Raw genomic sequence first — 18,504 nt, forward strand, 5'->3', positions numbered from 1 at the left:
TGGTCCCCCAGTCTAGGGGTACTAAGGAGTAAAGTATGTATGCAGAAGCTTGGGTTAAATGTTTTTCCTTTTGTCTTGATAATGCCAGTTTCAAGATAGAATTTTAGTCACATTACTTTATTGAGTTCTATTTTAATTCTTTGATCTAAATGTGTTAGCACAATTCTTGGGGTTCATTGTATACTGGCATTATAAAGAGGCATGTAGTTGGGCAAACTATTTGGATATTTAAGAACCTTCAGGCAGGCCTTTTGGGACTCTATTGGACACTCTCAGTTCCTGTGGATAACTGAGTAACCATTCTCCTGTTTGGTTCTCTCAAATTTTATTCATTGTATATACCCTCAATTCACTTTCCACCAACACAACCACACTGTGCCATATTTATTTGTTGTGACATCTTCGTGTTTTAGAGGTCTACCGTAATCTGAAAATGTAGAAAAACATTCCTTCAGAAATAGGAAAGTATATCAAAATCAAGGGAGAAAATAAAGGAGATATTGGGTATATAGAGTTAATGAAAGTGATACTGGCCAGAGATACTTTCAGTACTGTTGTATGTAATTAGGAAAAACAAATGATTAATTTAAACTCTGATTAAATCACATCTCTTTAAATATTTTAAATGCTAAGCTCATTCAAGTTATTGAATCTCACATTTACTATAGTGTTACTTCTTGCTAAATCATCACTTACTAGATTTGAATAGTCTTACTGTTCTATAATGGTTATCACTATTCCACTTGACAAAAATGCTTTGTATTGTTATTGATGTTTTGTGTTGTTTTTATTAAATAGGTTTATTGCTGACAATCAAATGAATCACGCCTGTATGCTGTTTGTAGAAAACTATGGACAGAAAATAATTAAGAAGAATTTATGTCGAAACTTCATGCTTCATCTAGTCAGCATGCATGACTTTAATCTTATTAGCATAATGTCAATAGATAAAGCTGTTACCAAGCTCCGTGAAATGCAGCAAAAACTAGAAAAAGGAGAATCTGCTTCACCTGCAAATGAAGATATCACTGAAGAACAAAATGGGACAGCAAATGGATTTAGTGAAATTAACTCAAAAGAGAAAGCTTCAGAATCAGATGGTGTCTCAGGGGTTTCAAAACAGAGCAAAAAGCAAAAACTCTGAGAAGAAAAGGCCTAACCCTGTGTCATGGACAAACACTGAAATTGCATTCTAGGGAGTTCAGCCTCTAGGAAGAGTTTTGTTTTTGTTTTTTAATCATAGATTCCAAACAGGCACTGTTAAGATGAAGTAAATGATTTCAACAAGGATATTTGTATCAGGGTTCTAGTTCACTTCATTATGCAGCATTACATGTATATCATTTTTATTGATGTCATTACAACATTCTCTTGAGCATGAAAAGCAATACTTCAAAGAAAGTATTTTTTAACTTCAACAATTGTCTTATGAAATAAATTGATAATATAGAAATTATTTCATATATTTAAATTATAATTTTTTTGCATTTGTGACTGGCTGTTTTTTTGCTTTGTGAAATATTTTCTTGGGGAGGGAAAATTGGAATGTGATTCCCTTTTTAAAAAATTGAAGGTTTTTGTGAAATTATATTGCATTGCCATTTGCAATCAAACCTTGATCCTTGATTTTGAAATCAATTTAAAATGAAAAATTACAACACTCAAGATATTTTGCATTGCATAAATTGATTTTACAATTTGAAAAAAGCACTTCTTCATCTTATGCCTGTTTGAGATGTTAATTTTTCACATTTGACAGTGAAATGTTATGTTGGTTTATAAGATTACTTACCATTTATTTTATGTTGATAATTTTAGTATATTGCTCACCCAGTATATTTTCTTAAACTTGAACGTTTTACAGTTTGGTTTTTTTCTTCCCCCAGTTAGGTAAACACATGGAAAATTAAACTGTCCACATCTTTTCATTAGGATTGTAAACCAAGGGAAGAATTTGAGATTTTGAAGATGCCACTTTTGAGGGAAGAAATATTCTATAAAAATGAACCAGAAAACATAACATTTTTTTCTTTATAAGGATGTCTTTGTAATGCGTTTCACGATTAGAATATCCAGTACAGATAAGCTGACTTGAATTGTTTTGAGCAATTTTGCCCTGTGTTATATGTGTTTTATGCACATATTTGCAGTTGGATTTTCTCCAACAGAAAGTGGTTTCACTACTGGCACATTAACAAGCACCAATAGATTTTTATTCCAACTTCAAGCACTGTGGTTGAGTAACATCACCTCAATTTTTTTATTATCCTTAAAAGATAATTGCATTTTCATATTCTTTATTTATAAAGGAACAATGCTGCTGTATATACAGGTATTTTTAATTTTTTAATTTCATTCCACCACCATCAGATGCAGTTCCCTATTTTGTTTAATGAAGGGATATATAAGCTTTCTAATGGTGTCTTCAGAAATTTATAAAATGTAAATACTGATTTGATTGGTCTTTAAGATGTGTTTAACTGTGAGGCTATTTAACTGATAGTGTGGATGTGCTTTGTCATCCAGTATTAAATTCTTAGTTATTAATTTTTGTGTTAAAAAAATAGGAAAGAGGGAAACTGCAGCTTTCATTACAGACGCCTTGATTGGTAAGCTCTCCAAATGAGTTACAGTAAACTCTGATCACACCTATGGATAGCAGATCTTGAGCATTTCTCTCCGGCTTTAATTTGCTAAAGCTGTGCACATATGTAAAAAAAATAGATTATTTTAGGGGAGATGTAGGTGTAGGAATTTTGCTTATGTCATTTCTTAAGCAGTTATGCTCTTAATGCTTAAAAGAAGGCTAGCATTGTTTGCACAAAAAGTTGGTGATTCCCTCCCCCAAATAGTAATGAAATTACTTCTGTTGAGTAAACTTTTTATGTCATCTTTTAAGAGCTGAAAAAATCCCTTTGTTTCTATTTATAAAAAAAAAATGCTTTTCTATATGTACCCTTGATAAGAGATTTTGAAGAAATCATGTAAGATGATAAAGCATTTGAAAGGTACAGTAGATGTAAAAAAAATCAGTTTAAAAGAACGTTTGTTTTTACATTAAATGTTTATTTGAAATCAAATGATTTTGTACATAAAGTTCAATAATATAAAAGTTGTATTCTGTTTTGTTATTTTATGCATTGTTAATTTGTGCACTAAAACTTGGACTTGTTTAGGATAGTAAGGATCCAGAAGTACACCTATCAGTCAGAGCTGATAAGAAATTAAGGACTTTGCAGCCTCCAGAAAAATGAGAAATAAATGTCTGTTGTTTACGCCAAAAGAAAGAAAAAATTAATGTGAAAACTTGCTTTCAGTTTTAGTAACATCAGTTTCAACTTGAGTATGTTCTTTATGGTAATACCAAAATATATTTTTAAACTTATAGTTCAAAGTAATGTCAATATTAACAGTTATCCATCTTTGGTTGTGGATTCTTTTCTTTTTTTAATATATTTATATTGATTTCAGAGAGGAAGGAAGAGGGAGAGAGAGAGAGAGAGAAACATCAATGATGAGAGAATCATTGATCGGCTGTCTCTTGCACACCCCACACTGAAGATCGAGCCTGCAATCTAAGCATGTGTCCTGACTGGGAATCCAACCATGACCTCCTGGTTCATAGGTCAATGCTCAACCACTGAGCCAGGCCTGCCGGGCTGTTTCCTTTTTAATGAAAAAGAATTTATCTTGGCTCTCAAAAAGTTCAAACTAGAGCGGGATACAAATGATAGTTATAAAGTGATATTGTATAAAAAAATTATATACTACGTTCCATGAGGGTCAGTAGTTGTAGAAAACTTGAAAAGGGAGAACTTTACAGAAGATTTGACAATTTTCACATTTGACAGTGACTGTTCTTGCTTTATTTACTAGTAGTAACATTTTACCTGTACATGTTTGCATGTATCCTTTGAACTGAGTGCCCCTGTATTTTCCCAAAGCTCATGTGTGTTTAAGCACTTGATTCCTTTTCATTAGACCATTAACTCTCACTGATTGTAGTACTGTCTAATGGTCTTAGTTGGTGCTCAGCTATTTGGTGATGTGATGAGGGCTTTACATGCCATGTTAAAGGTTTGGGTTTCAAGCAGCAGGAAGTATTTAGAGATTTACTGCACAGATACAACAAGCCAACTTAAATTTTCGGTGAGCCACAGCTGTAAGAATTTGGGAGGGGAGAACCTACATAGGAAGAAGTACTAGAATGCTATTGTTTTTTAATATTTTTTTTTATTGATTCCAGAGGAAGGGAGAGAAACCAATGATGAGAGAATCACTGATTGGCTGCCTCCTGCATGCCCCCTACTGGGGATTGAGCCCACAACCCGGGCATGTGTCCACAACCAGAATCAAACCTAGGACCCCTCAGTCCACATGCCAACGCTCTTATCACTGAGCCAAACCAGCCAGGTCTAGAATGCTATTGTAATAGTCAGGTAACACTGACTGTTGTGAATTAAGTGCCCAAAAAGTAATTGTTGAATGGTACTGCAGTATAGAGGATTGAGAGGAGAGCTTCCAAAAAAGAGGCAGTCCCACAACAGTAAATAAAATGGCCACTTCAAGGGAGGTAAGTGATAACAAACAGGTTTAATGAGTGTATTAAATATCTCCAACTACTTTTCGAATCACAGAGTATATGAAAAATGGAGCCATAGCAAGAGGGAAACAGACAAAGGAAGGATTTGGGGGAGAGTGAATGGGAAGTTTGAGTATAACTAGACAGGAAGAGACAAAAAAGACCAAAGATAAAAGTTACTAGAAAAGCCCTAGCCAGTTTGGCTGGGTGGGTAGAGCCTTGGCCTGTGGTCTAAAGGGTCCCAGGTTCAATTCCAGTCAAGGGCACATGCCCAGGTTGCGGGCTCGATCCCAGTGGGGGGAGTGCAGGAGGCAGCCAATCAATGATTCTTATCATTGATGTTTCTCTACCTCTTCCTCTCTGAAATAAAAATATTTTTAAAAAGTTACTAGAAAAAAGTAAGATCAAGAACACGGATTCAGCTTGCTAAAGATGAAAGTTTGCTAATGTGGAAATAAACACTCAAAACATTTCTGGTGGTAATTGAAAAATCGTAAAAGCCAATATTAGTACTAATGAGATATGGAACAAAAGTAATATTCTATTTTTAAAATATTTTAAGTATGATGAATTTTAAAGACATTTTTGGAAAATAAATTGGTACAACCTCTAGAGAGAGCATTCTGGTACTTTTATTAAAATCACAGTAGCCTGGCCAGAGTGACTCAGTTGGTTGAGCGTGCTGTGCCCTGAAAGTTGCTGGTTCGATTCCTGGTCTAGGTACATACCTGAGCTGCAGGTTTGGGATCAGGGCACTATGGAAGGCAACTGATCAATGTTTCATGGTGAGGATTTAAGAATTTTAAATCACAATGCATTTAATCTTTGCCCTAACAACTCTATCTAGGAGTTTATCCTACAGGCCAAGTAGGAAAACTGGACTTTTCGCCCCACCAGACAATGATAAAGACCCCTACCCCTGTGGTGACAGGAGCCTGGACTTCCTCTCCACTAGCAGTGATGAAGCACCTCTCCCCTTCTGATAGGGTGGTTCAGAAAAAGCCTGGTGGAGAGTCAGGACTTTGACCATGGCCTAGGATGATGGGGTAGTAATGAGGCAGTGCCCCTCCCCTCAATCTGCTCAAGTGGTGTCAAAAAGCCGGCTGACAGAGGTTTAAATAATATCCAGTCTCATAACAAAAATGTCCACATTTCGATAGAAAATTGCTTGTCACAGCAAGAACTAGATCTCACACTGCATGAAGACAATAGATGTCAACACTAGGCTGACAAATAGTAGAATTACCTAACAAAGATTTTAAAGCAACTGTATTAGTCTTCTCCAGAAAAAGAAAACCAATACAAGATTATGGAGAAGTCCCACAATCTGCCTGCAAGGTGGGAACCCAGGAAAGCCAGTGATGTCATTCGATGGCCTAAAAGCCAGTGGTGTAGATGTCCAGATCTGAAGGCCCTAAAACCAGGAGTGCCGAAGGCAGAAGATCCACATCCCACCTCAACAGGCAGAGTGAATTCAACCTTCCTCTGCTTTTTTGTTCTATTCAGGCCCTCAACAGATTGGATGATGCTCACCCACTTCCTTCTTCAATCTATCAATTCAAATTTTAATCTTTTCCAGAAATATCCTCAGATGCACACCCAGAAATAATGTTTAGCTACCTACCTGGACATCCCTTAGCCCAGTCAAGTAGACATACGACTAACCATCACAACAACCGTGATAAATATGTTTCAATGTTTCAATGAATACACTGAAAAATAAAAAAATGAATAGCCTCAAGCAAAGAATATAGAACATCTTAGCAAAGAAATAGAAGATACAAAGAAGAGCCACATGGACATTTTAGAACTGAAAAATAAAATAACAAGAATAAATAACAAAATAAAAAGCTCATAGATGGGCCCAACAGTAGAATGGCAGGAGGTGACAGAGGAATCAGTAAACTAAGATAGACCAACAGAAATAACCTGATTTGAACAGACTTAAAAATAAATGGAATCTCAAAAACCAGTGGGACAAAAAAAGGGTAGTACTTGAAATAATGGCTGCACTCTTTCCAAATTTGGCCATAGACATAAAACTAAAAATTCAAGAAGCTGAGGAAAACAAGGAATCTATGCAAAGATATAACATCATTGAATTTATAAAAACTAAAGACAAAAGAACAGTGAAAGCAACCAGAGAAAAGTGACACTTTACCTACAAGGAAAAACAATAAGAATAGCAGATTTTTAAAAATCAGAAACCAGGAGAAGCAGCATAGTATCTTTCAAGTATTGAAAGAAAAGAATTGTTAACCCAGAATTCTATACTCAGTGAAAATATCCTTCAGGAATGAAGAAGAAATCAAGACATTCTCAGATGAAAGAAAACTAAGAATTTTACACCAGCAAACTTAACCTTTTAAAAGAATGGCTAAACAAAGTTCTCTAAACAGAAAAGAAATAATACAAGAAGGAATATTGGAACATCATGAACAATGAAATAACATAGTAAAGAGAATATAGGTAAATACAATAGGCTTTTCATTTCTTCAGTTTTCTAAAATATTTTATGGTTAAAGCAAAATATCTTGAAAAATATTTAAGCAAGAAAATTATGTTGTAAATGGGGGAAGAATAAAGAAAGGTAAGGATTCTATGTTTTACTTGAACTGGTAAAATAATGACCAACACACTGAAAAGATATAGATAGATATATAATGGATAAATTATATACAACATACGTATATAATACATAATACAGATATACTAACGTATATATACATGTATATACATATATAGATATTATGTATACATTAATGCCTACAACTACTAAAGAAACTATATAAAGGGAGACTCTCAAAAACATTATAGATAAAATGAAATTCTAAAATATGTTCATGTAACCTTACAAGAATGAATAAAAAGAAAAGCAGAGAAATTAAGACCAGAAAGAACAGAAAACAGAAAGAGAAAAATGACAGACTTAATTCCTAACATAACAGTAACAAAATTATATGTAAATGGTCTAAACACACCAAATAAAACAGAGATTGACAGATTAAAAAAACAAAACCATGACCCAACTATATGATATCTATAAGAAACTATATAGACAAGTTGAAAGTAAAAGGATAGAAAATATATATCATGCAAACAATCAGAGGCAAGCAAGAGAGGCTATATTAATATCAAGTAAACTAAGAAGCCAAGAAACTTACCAGAGACATACAGGGACATTTTGATAAAATGGTCAATCCACCAAGAACATGTAGATATCCTAGGTATGTATTCAGAAAACAAAAGAGCTGGAAAAACTGAGTCAAAAACTGACAGAACGAAAGGAAAAGAGACAAATTCACAATTATAATTAGAGACTTCTACATGCCCCTCTCAAAAAGTGACAGAGCAACTAGACAGAAAATTAGAAAGGTGTAAAACTCTACAACAGCCAACAGGATTCTGATCTACATTTATAAAACATTCTACCCATTAACAGCAGACTATAGTCTTTTCAAGTACCAAAGAACATATACCAAGATTGACCATATCCTGGGGCATGACATAAACCTCACAAATTTAAAATAATTGAAGTCATACAGAGTGTGTTCTCTAGGATATAATTAAATATAATTAAACTAGAAAGATAACATAAATATAATTAAACTAGAAAGATAACATGAAAACCCCCAAACACACTCGGAAACTAAAAAGATTTTTCTAGAAAATCCTTGAATCAAAGACAAAATCTCAAAAGGGAAGGAGAGCTGAGCTTATCAATTTGGCAGGATACAAGATAAATATATGAAGATCAATTCTATATATTCAGAATTATCATGTGGAAACCAAAATAAAAAATACAATGCCATTTATAGTCACTAAAAAAAAACAAACTTAGGTGTCAATGTAGCAAAATATGTACAGAACTTGTATGTTGGGAACTATAAAATGCTGATTTAAAGAAATCAAAAATCTATATAGAAGGAACATACTGTGTTCATGAATTGGGAAATTCGACATAGTAAAGATGTCAACTCTTCCCAAATTGATACACAGGTTTAACACAATTTTCTATCAAAATTCCAGCAAGATTTATTTTTTGCAGGTAAAGATTACTCTAAAAGCTGCATGGGAAGACAACAGGACTGGAATAGCTAAAACAATTTGGAAAAAGGTAAATTAGAAAGGAATCAGTCTACCACCTGATTTTAAAACATTATATAGCTCAGTAATCATACTGTGTGGTATTGGCAGAGGGATAGACCCATAGATCGATAGAACAGAACAGAGAACCCAGGAATATACCCAACAAAAACTTTAGTTGACAAAGGTGCAAAAGCCATTCAATGGAGGAAAGATAGCCTTTGCAATAAATGGTGCTGGGGCAATTAGACATCTACATGTTCCCAAATGGACTTTAACCTAAGTCTCACACCTTATACAAAAATTAAGTCAAAATGGACCACAGACTTACATGTAAATGTTAAACTATAATACTTTTAGGAAAAAACACAGGAGAAAATCTTTGGGGTCTAGAGCTAGACAGAGTTCTTAGACCTGACACCAAAAGCCTGATCCCAATATTTAAATTAGTTTCAGATTTCAAAATATTAAAATCCACACCTGGCCCTAATCCGTTTGGCTCAATGGATAGAGCGTCGGCCTGCGGACTGAAAGGTCCCAGGTTCGATTCCGGTCAAGGGCATGTACCTTTGTTGCGGGCACATCCCCAGTGCGGGGTGTGCAGGAGGCAGCTGATCAATGTTTCTCTCTCATCGATGTTTCTAACTCTCTATCCCTCTCCCTCCCTCTCTGTAAAAAATCAGTAAAATATATATTTTTAAAAATCTACATCTGTCTAAAATTAAGTTAGGTTTAAGTCACTTCTATAAATAGGTAGATTCTAGAAGTATAAATTTAAGACGCCATTCTCCAATGGAGGATAAGAAATAAAGATGTTCAATAAATATTTGCTGAATGAGGCAATAAGATGACATTCTGGAGAAAATAATCATCTATATTCATTCAATCAAACATTTATTGTGTATGTGTTATGTATCAGGCACTATGCTCAGTATCAGAGAATATAGTATAAGTAAACTTATATACAGAATATAAGTAACTTTTCACAAGAAACTCTTTACTCCCCTTCTTAAAAGTAAAGATTAAAATTGGATTCAAGTATCATGCAAGAAAAAAAAATACACGCATTTAACTTTCAGGTTTTATTTTTTTAGACAGCTGGACGAGGCATCTACATTCTAACACATCTTTAGTGAAAGATGACTTACTTATACATAAGGCAAGGGAAAAAAGGTCATGATTGTCTAACAGGGAATGTGAATCCCCAAATAAATTATCTTACAAAAATATCAAACTTGCTTTTCTACTTTTCTACTGTTAAAAATGAAAAAAAAATTCACATTAAAAAATTCTGTAGGCTGGTATATAGCAAGTTAAGATAATCATTTTACATACTAAGTCCTTCAAATAAATATTTTACACAAATTTAAGTTGTCAAAAATAGGTCAAGTATTTACCCTATATTTGGTCCGCTAAACGACCATTTATAAACTGACATTAAACTGGACTGCAGTTCATACCTTTAAAATGTTAATATGCATATCACTGTGGCTGGATATGCACAAGTACATGTTCCATACATGTGATGTGGCTAACACTGCTGTGCATACTACTTCCACAAGTAGCTTTACCCTGTAAAAGTCCTCTAGCCTATCATGAATCAAACTATAGGGAAAGAACAAAAGAAAATACATTGCCTATTATAGACATTTGCTCAGTAATTACAAAAACTGCAAAAATTATCATGTTTTGGGGACTTTAAGAATACTGAATATGTGATAAAATTCAATACTGCTTACGAATGCCTGAATATGAAGAGCATATTCAACACTTAAGTGGAGAACACAGAAGTGAATGTGTATTACAGACTCAGGCTTCTCTCTGGCCTAGTCCTGTTGTTTTAAACTAAAGTCTTACATGGCCCTGGATTCTTAAAAGATGGAGATTTAAAAAAATAATAATACATTAAATTTTTCTGTTCTAATAGCCAACTTTTAAAAGTACAGTGGAAAGGTATAGGGCTTTCTGTATCTCCTCATATTTTAAAAGCTAATTTGTTTTATTCATTATATTGTGATGTGACATTTTAATTAACACTATGCTAAAAATAAAAATGACTGCATTACGCTTTTGTCCATAATATTCAAGTTTCTTATTGCTAAAATATTCCAAAATAAATGCAGTAAACAATTTCCATTTCCAATGGCTTAACTGAGAGATGAATCTAACATGTTTTTTTAAATAAATTAAAACTAAATTGGGCTGAGGACAGCTACATTAAAACCCTGCAAACCAAAGCCAATCATCCAAAAGTCTAGAACACCAACACTTTCCATCCAGGATAGAAGAATGAGCATCCAAAGTAAAGAGAACCACAAGATTGATCAAGTACCCAATCAAAAACCACTTCTCTGTTATTTGAGCTAATAGTTACTCGAAGCTTGAAGTTTCCGCCTTCGTTATTATTGGTGGATCCTAGAGTCACAGCTTCAATGTCAAATGTGACAGTAGACCCAGAAGTAACGGCGGGCAATTGATTAGTCATTTCTTTTCCATTTACAAAAACTGCACCTAAAATGTTAAGGTAAAAAGTCATTTACCTGTGAGCAACAACTAAGAATTGAAATAGAGTCTAGATTATTCAGAACACAGCTTATTTCCTAATTCAAATAAAGAAAACATTTTGGAATGCCAACTGGTCAAAAATAATGCATTTAATTAACCCCCATCCTCTAGGCAGAAAGGAAAGTTAAAGCTTTAATTACATTTTAGAATTCTGGTCTAGGTAGAGTTCTCTTTTAGAACAGAGACTATGAATTTCCCACATGAATGGTATCAAAAGAAGCTTGACTCCATTATACAATTACATCCTGTGGAATAGCAAGATCGTTTCACATGGAATGAACAGGAATCTCGTTCTACCTGCTGCTTGACCCACACCACAAGATATGAAGATATCTTGATAGTGACTTTTGGAAGTGTGATTACTTTGAAGTAAGGGACCAAACAACATTAGAGATATATAACAAATTAACCCCTCTCCCTAGTTCCCTAATCTAGGTTTAATTTAGATGACCCATGCAAGCAGGATGCAGAGGCAGACTCCCTGGAGCGAGTCCCAGGCCACCCAACTCCAGTCACTTAACCTCTCTGTGGCTCAGCCTTCATCATCTATAAAATGGATATAATATTACTCCCCACTTCAAAAAGTTGTTAAAAAGATTAAATAATTTATATTTATAAAGGGTACAGAACAATGCCTGGTACACAGTAGCCATTTGGATATGTCATTAAGACCTATATATTCTCACCTCCTGCTATAAATGTGTGATATTGGGACAGATTCATAGCTTACCACAGTAATTAATATATATGTGTCAAAGGACTGACAGTGACTTATCTCTTACCGTTCGTACTAATGCACACTGCCTGGTCCCGCTGCAGAGAGTCATATCCATTCTGCCTTTCTGCACACACTCCTATACTGTCTCTTCTATCTGGCTGGCCCACAGTTTCAACTCTGTAAATGAGGGAGAAAGAACATTCAATCTTTTTTTTTTCAAACATGATCTGTAACAATTATTAAGCTTTAAAAGAATAATCTCATCACAACTGCTCTTAATAGCTAATAAGAATCTAGAACTTCCTAAATTTCAGGCACTGTTCTAAAAATTTATCTATAAATCACTTTATTCAATTCACAGAACAACCCATGAGGTAGGTAGTATTATCTATAATAATAAAAGAGTGATATGCTAATTAGACCGGACGAAGCTAGGGCTGTGAGGGAAGCCCTGGTCCTGGGTGCCTGTGGGTGGCCGGAGAGAAGCCAGCCCGGGTTCCGGGTGCCAGAGGGAAGCCGGTGCCGGCAGCCAGGGGAAGGAAGGCCTACCCTTGCACGAATTTCATGCATAGGGCCTCTAGTTATTATCATATCCATTTTATATGAGGAAACCGAGGCACAAAAGAAAAAACAAGGCTGACTAGGACTGACCCCCATCACCTGGCTCAGTGGTGGAACTAGGACTCGATGGCAGGCATTGTGACTGTAGAGTCTGTGTTAACTATTTACAGCTATAAGCACATTTCTATTTTATGTTCTGGTGCTGGACACACAGAAAACTTGTTATACTTGCCATTATAATAAGTGTGACTATTACCATCATCAATATGAGAGTCTAGCAATGATTTGATTACTGTTTATCAAGTATTTAAAGCCTTTAAAACAGATATTACAGTCTTTTAACAAGGATAACATGGCCTGGCTGACGTGGCTCAGTAGTTGAGCGTCGACCTATGAACCAGGAGGTCGTGGTTTGATGCCGGTCAGGGCACATGCCCGGGTTGGGAGCTCGATCGCCAGTCGGAGGCGTGCAGGAGGCAGCCGATCAATGATTCTCTCTTATCATTGATATTTCTATCTCTCTCTCTTCCTCTGTGAAATCAATAAAAACATTTTAAAAATAAATAAATAAAAATAAAAAGGATAATATGAATACAAACCTATTTTGCTGGGAGAACTTCCTATGTAGAAGGTTTAAGCATTTCCTTTTGTGTTTTAGTCTCAAATAATGCATCATCATTTACTCTAGAAATTAAGAAACCTAAATATAAAGGTCAACCTAGATTGCTATTACCAGGCTCATTTTCCCCACCGTTCCAAAACGCCAGACTTTGCAAGGATAGAAAAAGAAAAAGAAAAATGAATAAGGAACAGAATGTAGCTTTACCAAGGGAAGACTGTGATTATTTATACTCAGTGTGGCTTCAAAGTCTTTTGTTGTAAAGTGGGAAACATACAGGGTCATAGTAAATATGTGAGCGAGTTTCTGAAGTCATTGCACTTCTAAACCAGCCACCTAAAGACATATGGGGAGGAGGGAGTGACATCAGTGCTATGGCAGAACGAAGTGCCAGTCCTCATTCTACCACAGAAACTCTGCTTTAACAAGGACATGCAGACTAAAATAGCTTTATGAGGTTTCCAGAATCTAGTTAAGAAGCTGTAATACTCTAAGGGAGCACAAAGCTGAAAACAGCTGCACTGAAACGGAGAGGAAGAACAAGTTCACTTTCCCCATGCCAGCCTCTCCTAAGCCACCACAGCTCAGTGCCAGGCAAGAACACCTAGCCTCTGACTTTTCCTTCAGGAGGGAGAGAGAGCACAGCGCATCCAGCACTCCAACTCCATGGAGGGTTGCCTGAAGACTTGGCTTCTGTCGTGCCTCACTTGCAGCACTGTAGAAACTGGCATAGTATGAATGTCTGAATGCTGCCGAGACCAAAGATAAAGAAGAGTGGCATCCTATAGCCCATGCGACTTGGCATGATTGGGAGAAGGCACATACATAGCTCAAGGTTTCTCTCCTTTGGGAGAGAGGCAGAAGAGTAGAAAGTGATTCTGGTATACCAGAAGCTTTTCATGGGACCACACAAAGAAATGGTATCTGTCTCACTTGACGTGGGGCGCTGATGAGCCCACATACTCTGGATGGCTGGTGGCATCTGAGTACAACAGGGCACGGCAGCCTTGCTGCAGTAGCACCAGAGAACTTGCAGTGCCACAAACAGGCACCAGAGGGAGCCAGCAAGGCCCTCTGAGAAATTGCACACACAAGCCCAGGGAAATCACACATACAAGGCCCCACCAAAAGATGTCAGAGGCCCCCCTAGAATCTCTAGGTAGGCTCCTTTCGAGAGTCCTTTCCTGTCCAAAACCAGGCCATAAAGATTGGGAAAGGGAGGTGTTTTCATGTGTGTAGATTCCAACACAAAATTATAAAACATATGGAGAAAAAGGAAAATACGGCCCAAACAAAAAAATAGATCTCCAGAAAATACAAGAGGAATTCAATGCCATGTTTAATTAGGCAGAGGAAAGAAATATCAAACTTGAAGACAGGTTATTTGAAATTATCCAATCAAATATTCAAAGAAAAAGAGTAAAGAAAGTCTAAGAGACTTCTGGGAGATCCCTCTCCCTTCCTCTCTGAAATCAATAAAAATATATTTTAAAAAAAGAAAAAAATAATGGTCAAAATTTTCCCAAATCTGGGGAAGGAAACAGATATCCAGATTCAACAAATCAAACAGACTCCAACTAGGATGAACCCAAGAAATCACGCTGAAACACATTAACATCAATTCGCCGCAAGTCAAAAATTGAGAATTTTGAAAGCAGGAAGAGAAAAGTGACTTCACATGTTCAAAGGAACTCACATAAGACTATTATTGGATTTCTAAACAAACCTCACAGGCCAGAAAGGAGTAGAATGGCATAATCAAAGTGCTTAAGAAAAAAAACTGGAAACCAAGGATATAATATGTGGCAAAAATATCCTTACAGAAAAGAGCCCTGGCAAGGTAGCTCAGTTGGTTAGCAGTGGTCGCCAACCGGTGGTCCGTGGACTACTGGTGGTCCGTGAAGTCAGAAAGGGTGGCAACCGCTGGGTTAGAGTGTCATGCCAATATGCCAAGGTTGTGGGCTTTTCCTCGGGTCAGGGCATATATAAGAATCAACTATGCCCGCCTGGTGTGGCTCAGTGGTTGAAAGTCAACTTATGAACCAGGAAGTAACAGTTTGATTCCTGGTCAGGGCACATGCTGAGGGGTGCGGACTCAATCCCCAGTAGGGGGCATGCAGGAGTCAGCCAATCAGTGAAGCTTTCTCATCATTGATGTTTCTATCTCTCCTTCTCCCTCCCTCTATGAAATTAATATATATTTAAAAAAAGAATCAACCAATGAACACATAAATAAGTGGAACAACAAATCGATGTTTTTTCTCTGCCTTCCTCTTTCTCTAAAATCAATTAAAAAAACATTTTTAAAAAACTAAGAATTGTTTTTTGAAATCATCAACAAAATTGACAAACTTTTAGTATATGAACTAAGAAAAAGAGAAGATACAAATAGTCAGAAATGGAAGAGGAGTCATTACAACTGATGCCACAGAAATGAAAAGGATTCTGAGACTTCTATGAACATACGACCAAAGTTGAATAATCTAAAAAAAAAAAAAGGATAAATTCCTACAAACATGACTTACCAAGACTGACATGAAGAAAAAATAGATTTATAAATAGAAAGTAGGTTAAATAAGTAATCAGAAACCTACACACACACACAGCCCAGGACCAGTGGCTTCACTGGTGAATTCCACCAAACATTTAAAGAACAATTAATGATAATCCTTCTCAACTCTTCCAAAAACTGTTGACAAGGAAACACTTCCAAACATATTTTATGAGGCTCATTTTATCCTGAAACCAAAATCAGAAAAAGACACTACAAGTAAAGCAAACTACAGGCCAGTAACTCAGATGACTATAGATGCAAAAATCCTAACCAAAGTACCGCCCTGTTGATGGGGATCTAAAATGCTGCAGCTGCTATGTAAAACAGTACGGAGGTTCCTTACAAAAGTAAAAGTGGAACCACCACATGATCTGGCAATTTCACTTCTGGGTACATATCCTAAAGAATTCAATGCAGTGAAAAGAACACAATATTACTTCTATATTATTCCTGCCAAACATGCATAACCTGAACCAAATCATTAAGAAACAAACAAACCCAAATTAAGAGATATTCTATAATTGGTCTGTAGGCTTCACAATTGTCCAATATCATAAAAGTTAAAAGATACAGAAATGGAGAAACTGTCCCAGATTAAAAGAGACTGGAGACAACTATTATAACACGTGATGCAAGATTATCTTATCTATAAAGAACGTTAATTGGAACAACTAAATCGGATAAGGTCTGCAGGGTGGGCCCCTAGTTGATACTAACAGCATGATTCAGCATGGGAGCAGGTCACCCCAGAGAAACCAATCACGTGATTAGAGGTTTGAGGCTTTGAGCTACAGAATATCAGCCTAATCTCCTGGGGGGGGCAGGGAAGTGAACATTGAGTCAAACGGGGAATGATTTAAGCAACCATAAAAAATCCCCAATAAAAACTGGACACCTTGGTTCGCAATACTCCTTGCCTACGGTCATGCTGAGAACAACAAAAGCTTCATGTCTGGAACCTTCCCAGACCTCCCGCTATGCATCTCTCCCTTTGGTGGATTCTGATTTGTATCCTCTTGCTATAATAAAACTGTAACCATAGTGTAGGGCTTTCCTGAGTTCTCTGAGTCATTCTAGTGAATTATAGAACCTGAAGGTGGTTGTGGGACTCCCAGAAATCTGAAGCCTCCTATGAACCATCTGAAGTGAGGGCGATCTTTTGGAGGACTGTGCTCTTAACCTTCAGTTTGGCCAACTCATCCAACTCTTTATACAATTAATATTAGAATGCTGAATATGGTTTATTCCTCGTTTCTGGTAATATTTTTGCTGGTGTGTGTTCATCCACTGTAGAAAAGATTCATTTCTCTCTCTCTTTTTTTTTTAATATATGTTTATTGGTTTCAGAGAAGAAGGGAAAAGGAGAGAGAGCCTGGGTTATAGGGTCAGTCTCCAGGGGGAGGCATGCAGGAGGCAGCTGATCAATGTTTCTCTCTCATCAATGCTTCTATTTCTCCCTCCATCTCCTTTCCTCTCTCTGAAATCAATAGAAACATTAAAAAAAAAAAAAACATATGCCAGATGACATCATTCCTTTACTCAATATCCTCCAATGGCCTCCTACCTTACTCTAAGTTAATGCAGAGTCCTACAGGGCTAGACTGTCAGGATTTGAATCTCAGCATCACTATTAACAATCTGTACGATCTCAGCAGGTTGCTTAATCTTTCCACATCCATAATACGTATCTCTACCTTGTGAGGATATAATGAGCATTTATAGAAATTAACTCATTAAGAACTAATACATAGTAGGGCTCAACAAATGCTGACTATTATTATTTTGTACTAGAGGCCCGGTGCACGGATTCATGCACATTTAAAGAAAATTAATTAGAAGGTGGCCAGTGGGGCAGGACTGGGCGAGATGGGCCAGACACGCCCTGGAGACAACCTCCCATGGTCCCTCCCTGGCTGGCCGCACCTGGGGCACACGCCAGGGCTCGAAGGGCATCTGCAAAGTGAGCAGGGTCCCTCCAGCAGATGTGGTTCCTCAGCCTGGCCTGCAGGAAATCGGGCCGAAACCGGCAGTCCGACATCCCCTGAGGGGTCCCAGAGTATGAAAGGGCACTCTGCAAAGTTGCTGTCACTCGGCAGCTCCTGCATTGAGTGTCTGCCCCCTGGTGGTCATTGCGTGTCATAACTACCGGCCGGTCAGCTGGGTAGCCGGTCGCTTAGGCTTTTATATATATACTGGTAGACAGTCTAGCTCAGCAGTCACCAACCTTTCGGACCTCACAGACCACCGGTTGGCGACTGCTGGTCTAGCTCACTTGTAAATTCTTGACCCCCAAGATTATCTATCTATCTATCTATCTATCTATCTATCTATCTATATAAGGCTAATATGCTAAGTGTCCCTCTGACTGTCTGACCAGTCACTATGACACACACTGACCACCAGTAGGCAGACGCTAAACGCAGGAGCTGCCGAGCTGCAGTAACTTGGCAGCAGCAGTTCTCGGGTGATGCACCCCGAAACCAGAGAGGAGGGAGCCCAATTCCTCACAGGGCTGCATGATTCCACCTTCGGTCGTGGGTTATGTTGTTGCTGGGGCACTTTCGGCCCCGAATCTGGTTTACTGCACACTTGCATTTGTGTTTCACACGATGGCAACTTTGCAGAGTGCCCTCTCACACTCCGGGACCCCTCGGGGGATGTCGGACTGTTGGTTTCGGCCAATCCCTGCAGGCCAGGCTGAGGGACCCCACTCACTCCGCAGATGCCAGGGAAGGACCGCGGGAGGTTGGCTCCAGGGCGTGTTTGGCCCATCTCGCCCAGTCCCGCCCCGTCAGCCACCTTCTAATTAATTTCCTTTC

At 37.2% G+C, this 18,504-nt stretch overlaps 2 protein-coding genes across 2 annotated transcripts in view; one reads left to right on the top strand and one right to left on the bottom strand.

Moving 5' to 3' along the window:
- The window catches only part of SUZ12 (SUZ12 polycomb repressive complex 2 subunit), a 44,117-nt gene extending 40,726 nt beyond the window's left edge, over positions 1-3,391 (top strand). The window contains exon 16 of the mRNA XM_008147780.3: positions 799-3,391. Coding sequence (XP_008146002.1) covers positions 799-1,144 — 346 coding nt within the window. The 3' untranslated portion in view covers positions 1,145-3,391. The remainder of the gene's footprint in view (positions 1-798) is intronic.
- Positions 3,392-9,735: 6,344 nt separating this feature from the next.
- CRLF3 (cytokine receptor like factor 3) overlaps positions 9,736-18,504 on the bottom strand; it is a 40,898-nt gene continuing 32,129 nt past the window's right edge. The window contains exons 7-8 of the mRNA XM_008147779.3: positions 12,016-12,128; positions 9,736-11,179 (exon numbers count right to left, since the gene is read on the bottom strand). Coding sequence (XP_008146001.1) covers positions 10,923-11,179; positions 12,016-12,128 — 370 coding nt within the window. The 3' untranslated portion in view covers positions 9,736-10,922. The remainder of the gene's footprint in view (positions 11,180-12,015; positions 12,129-18,504) is intronic.

Source organism: Eptesicus fuscus, chromosome 20 (assembly GCF_027574615.1).
Source record: "Eptesicus fuscus isolate TK198812 chromosome 20, DD_ASM_mEF_20220401, whole genome shotgun sequence".
Taxonomy (NCBI): Eukaryota; Metazoa; Chordata; class Mammalia; order Chiroptera; family Vespertilionidae; genus Eptesicus; species Eptesicus fuscus.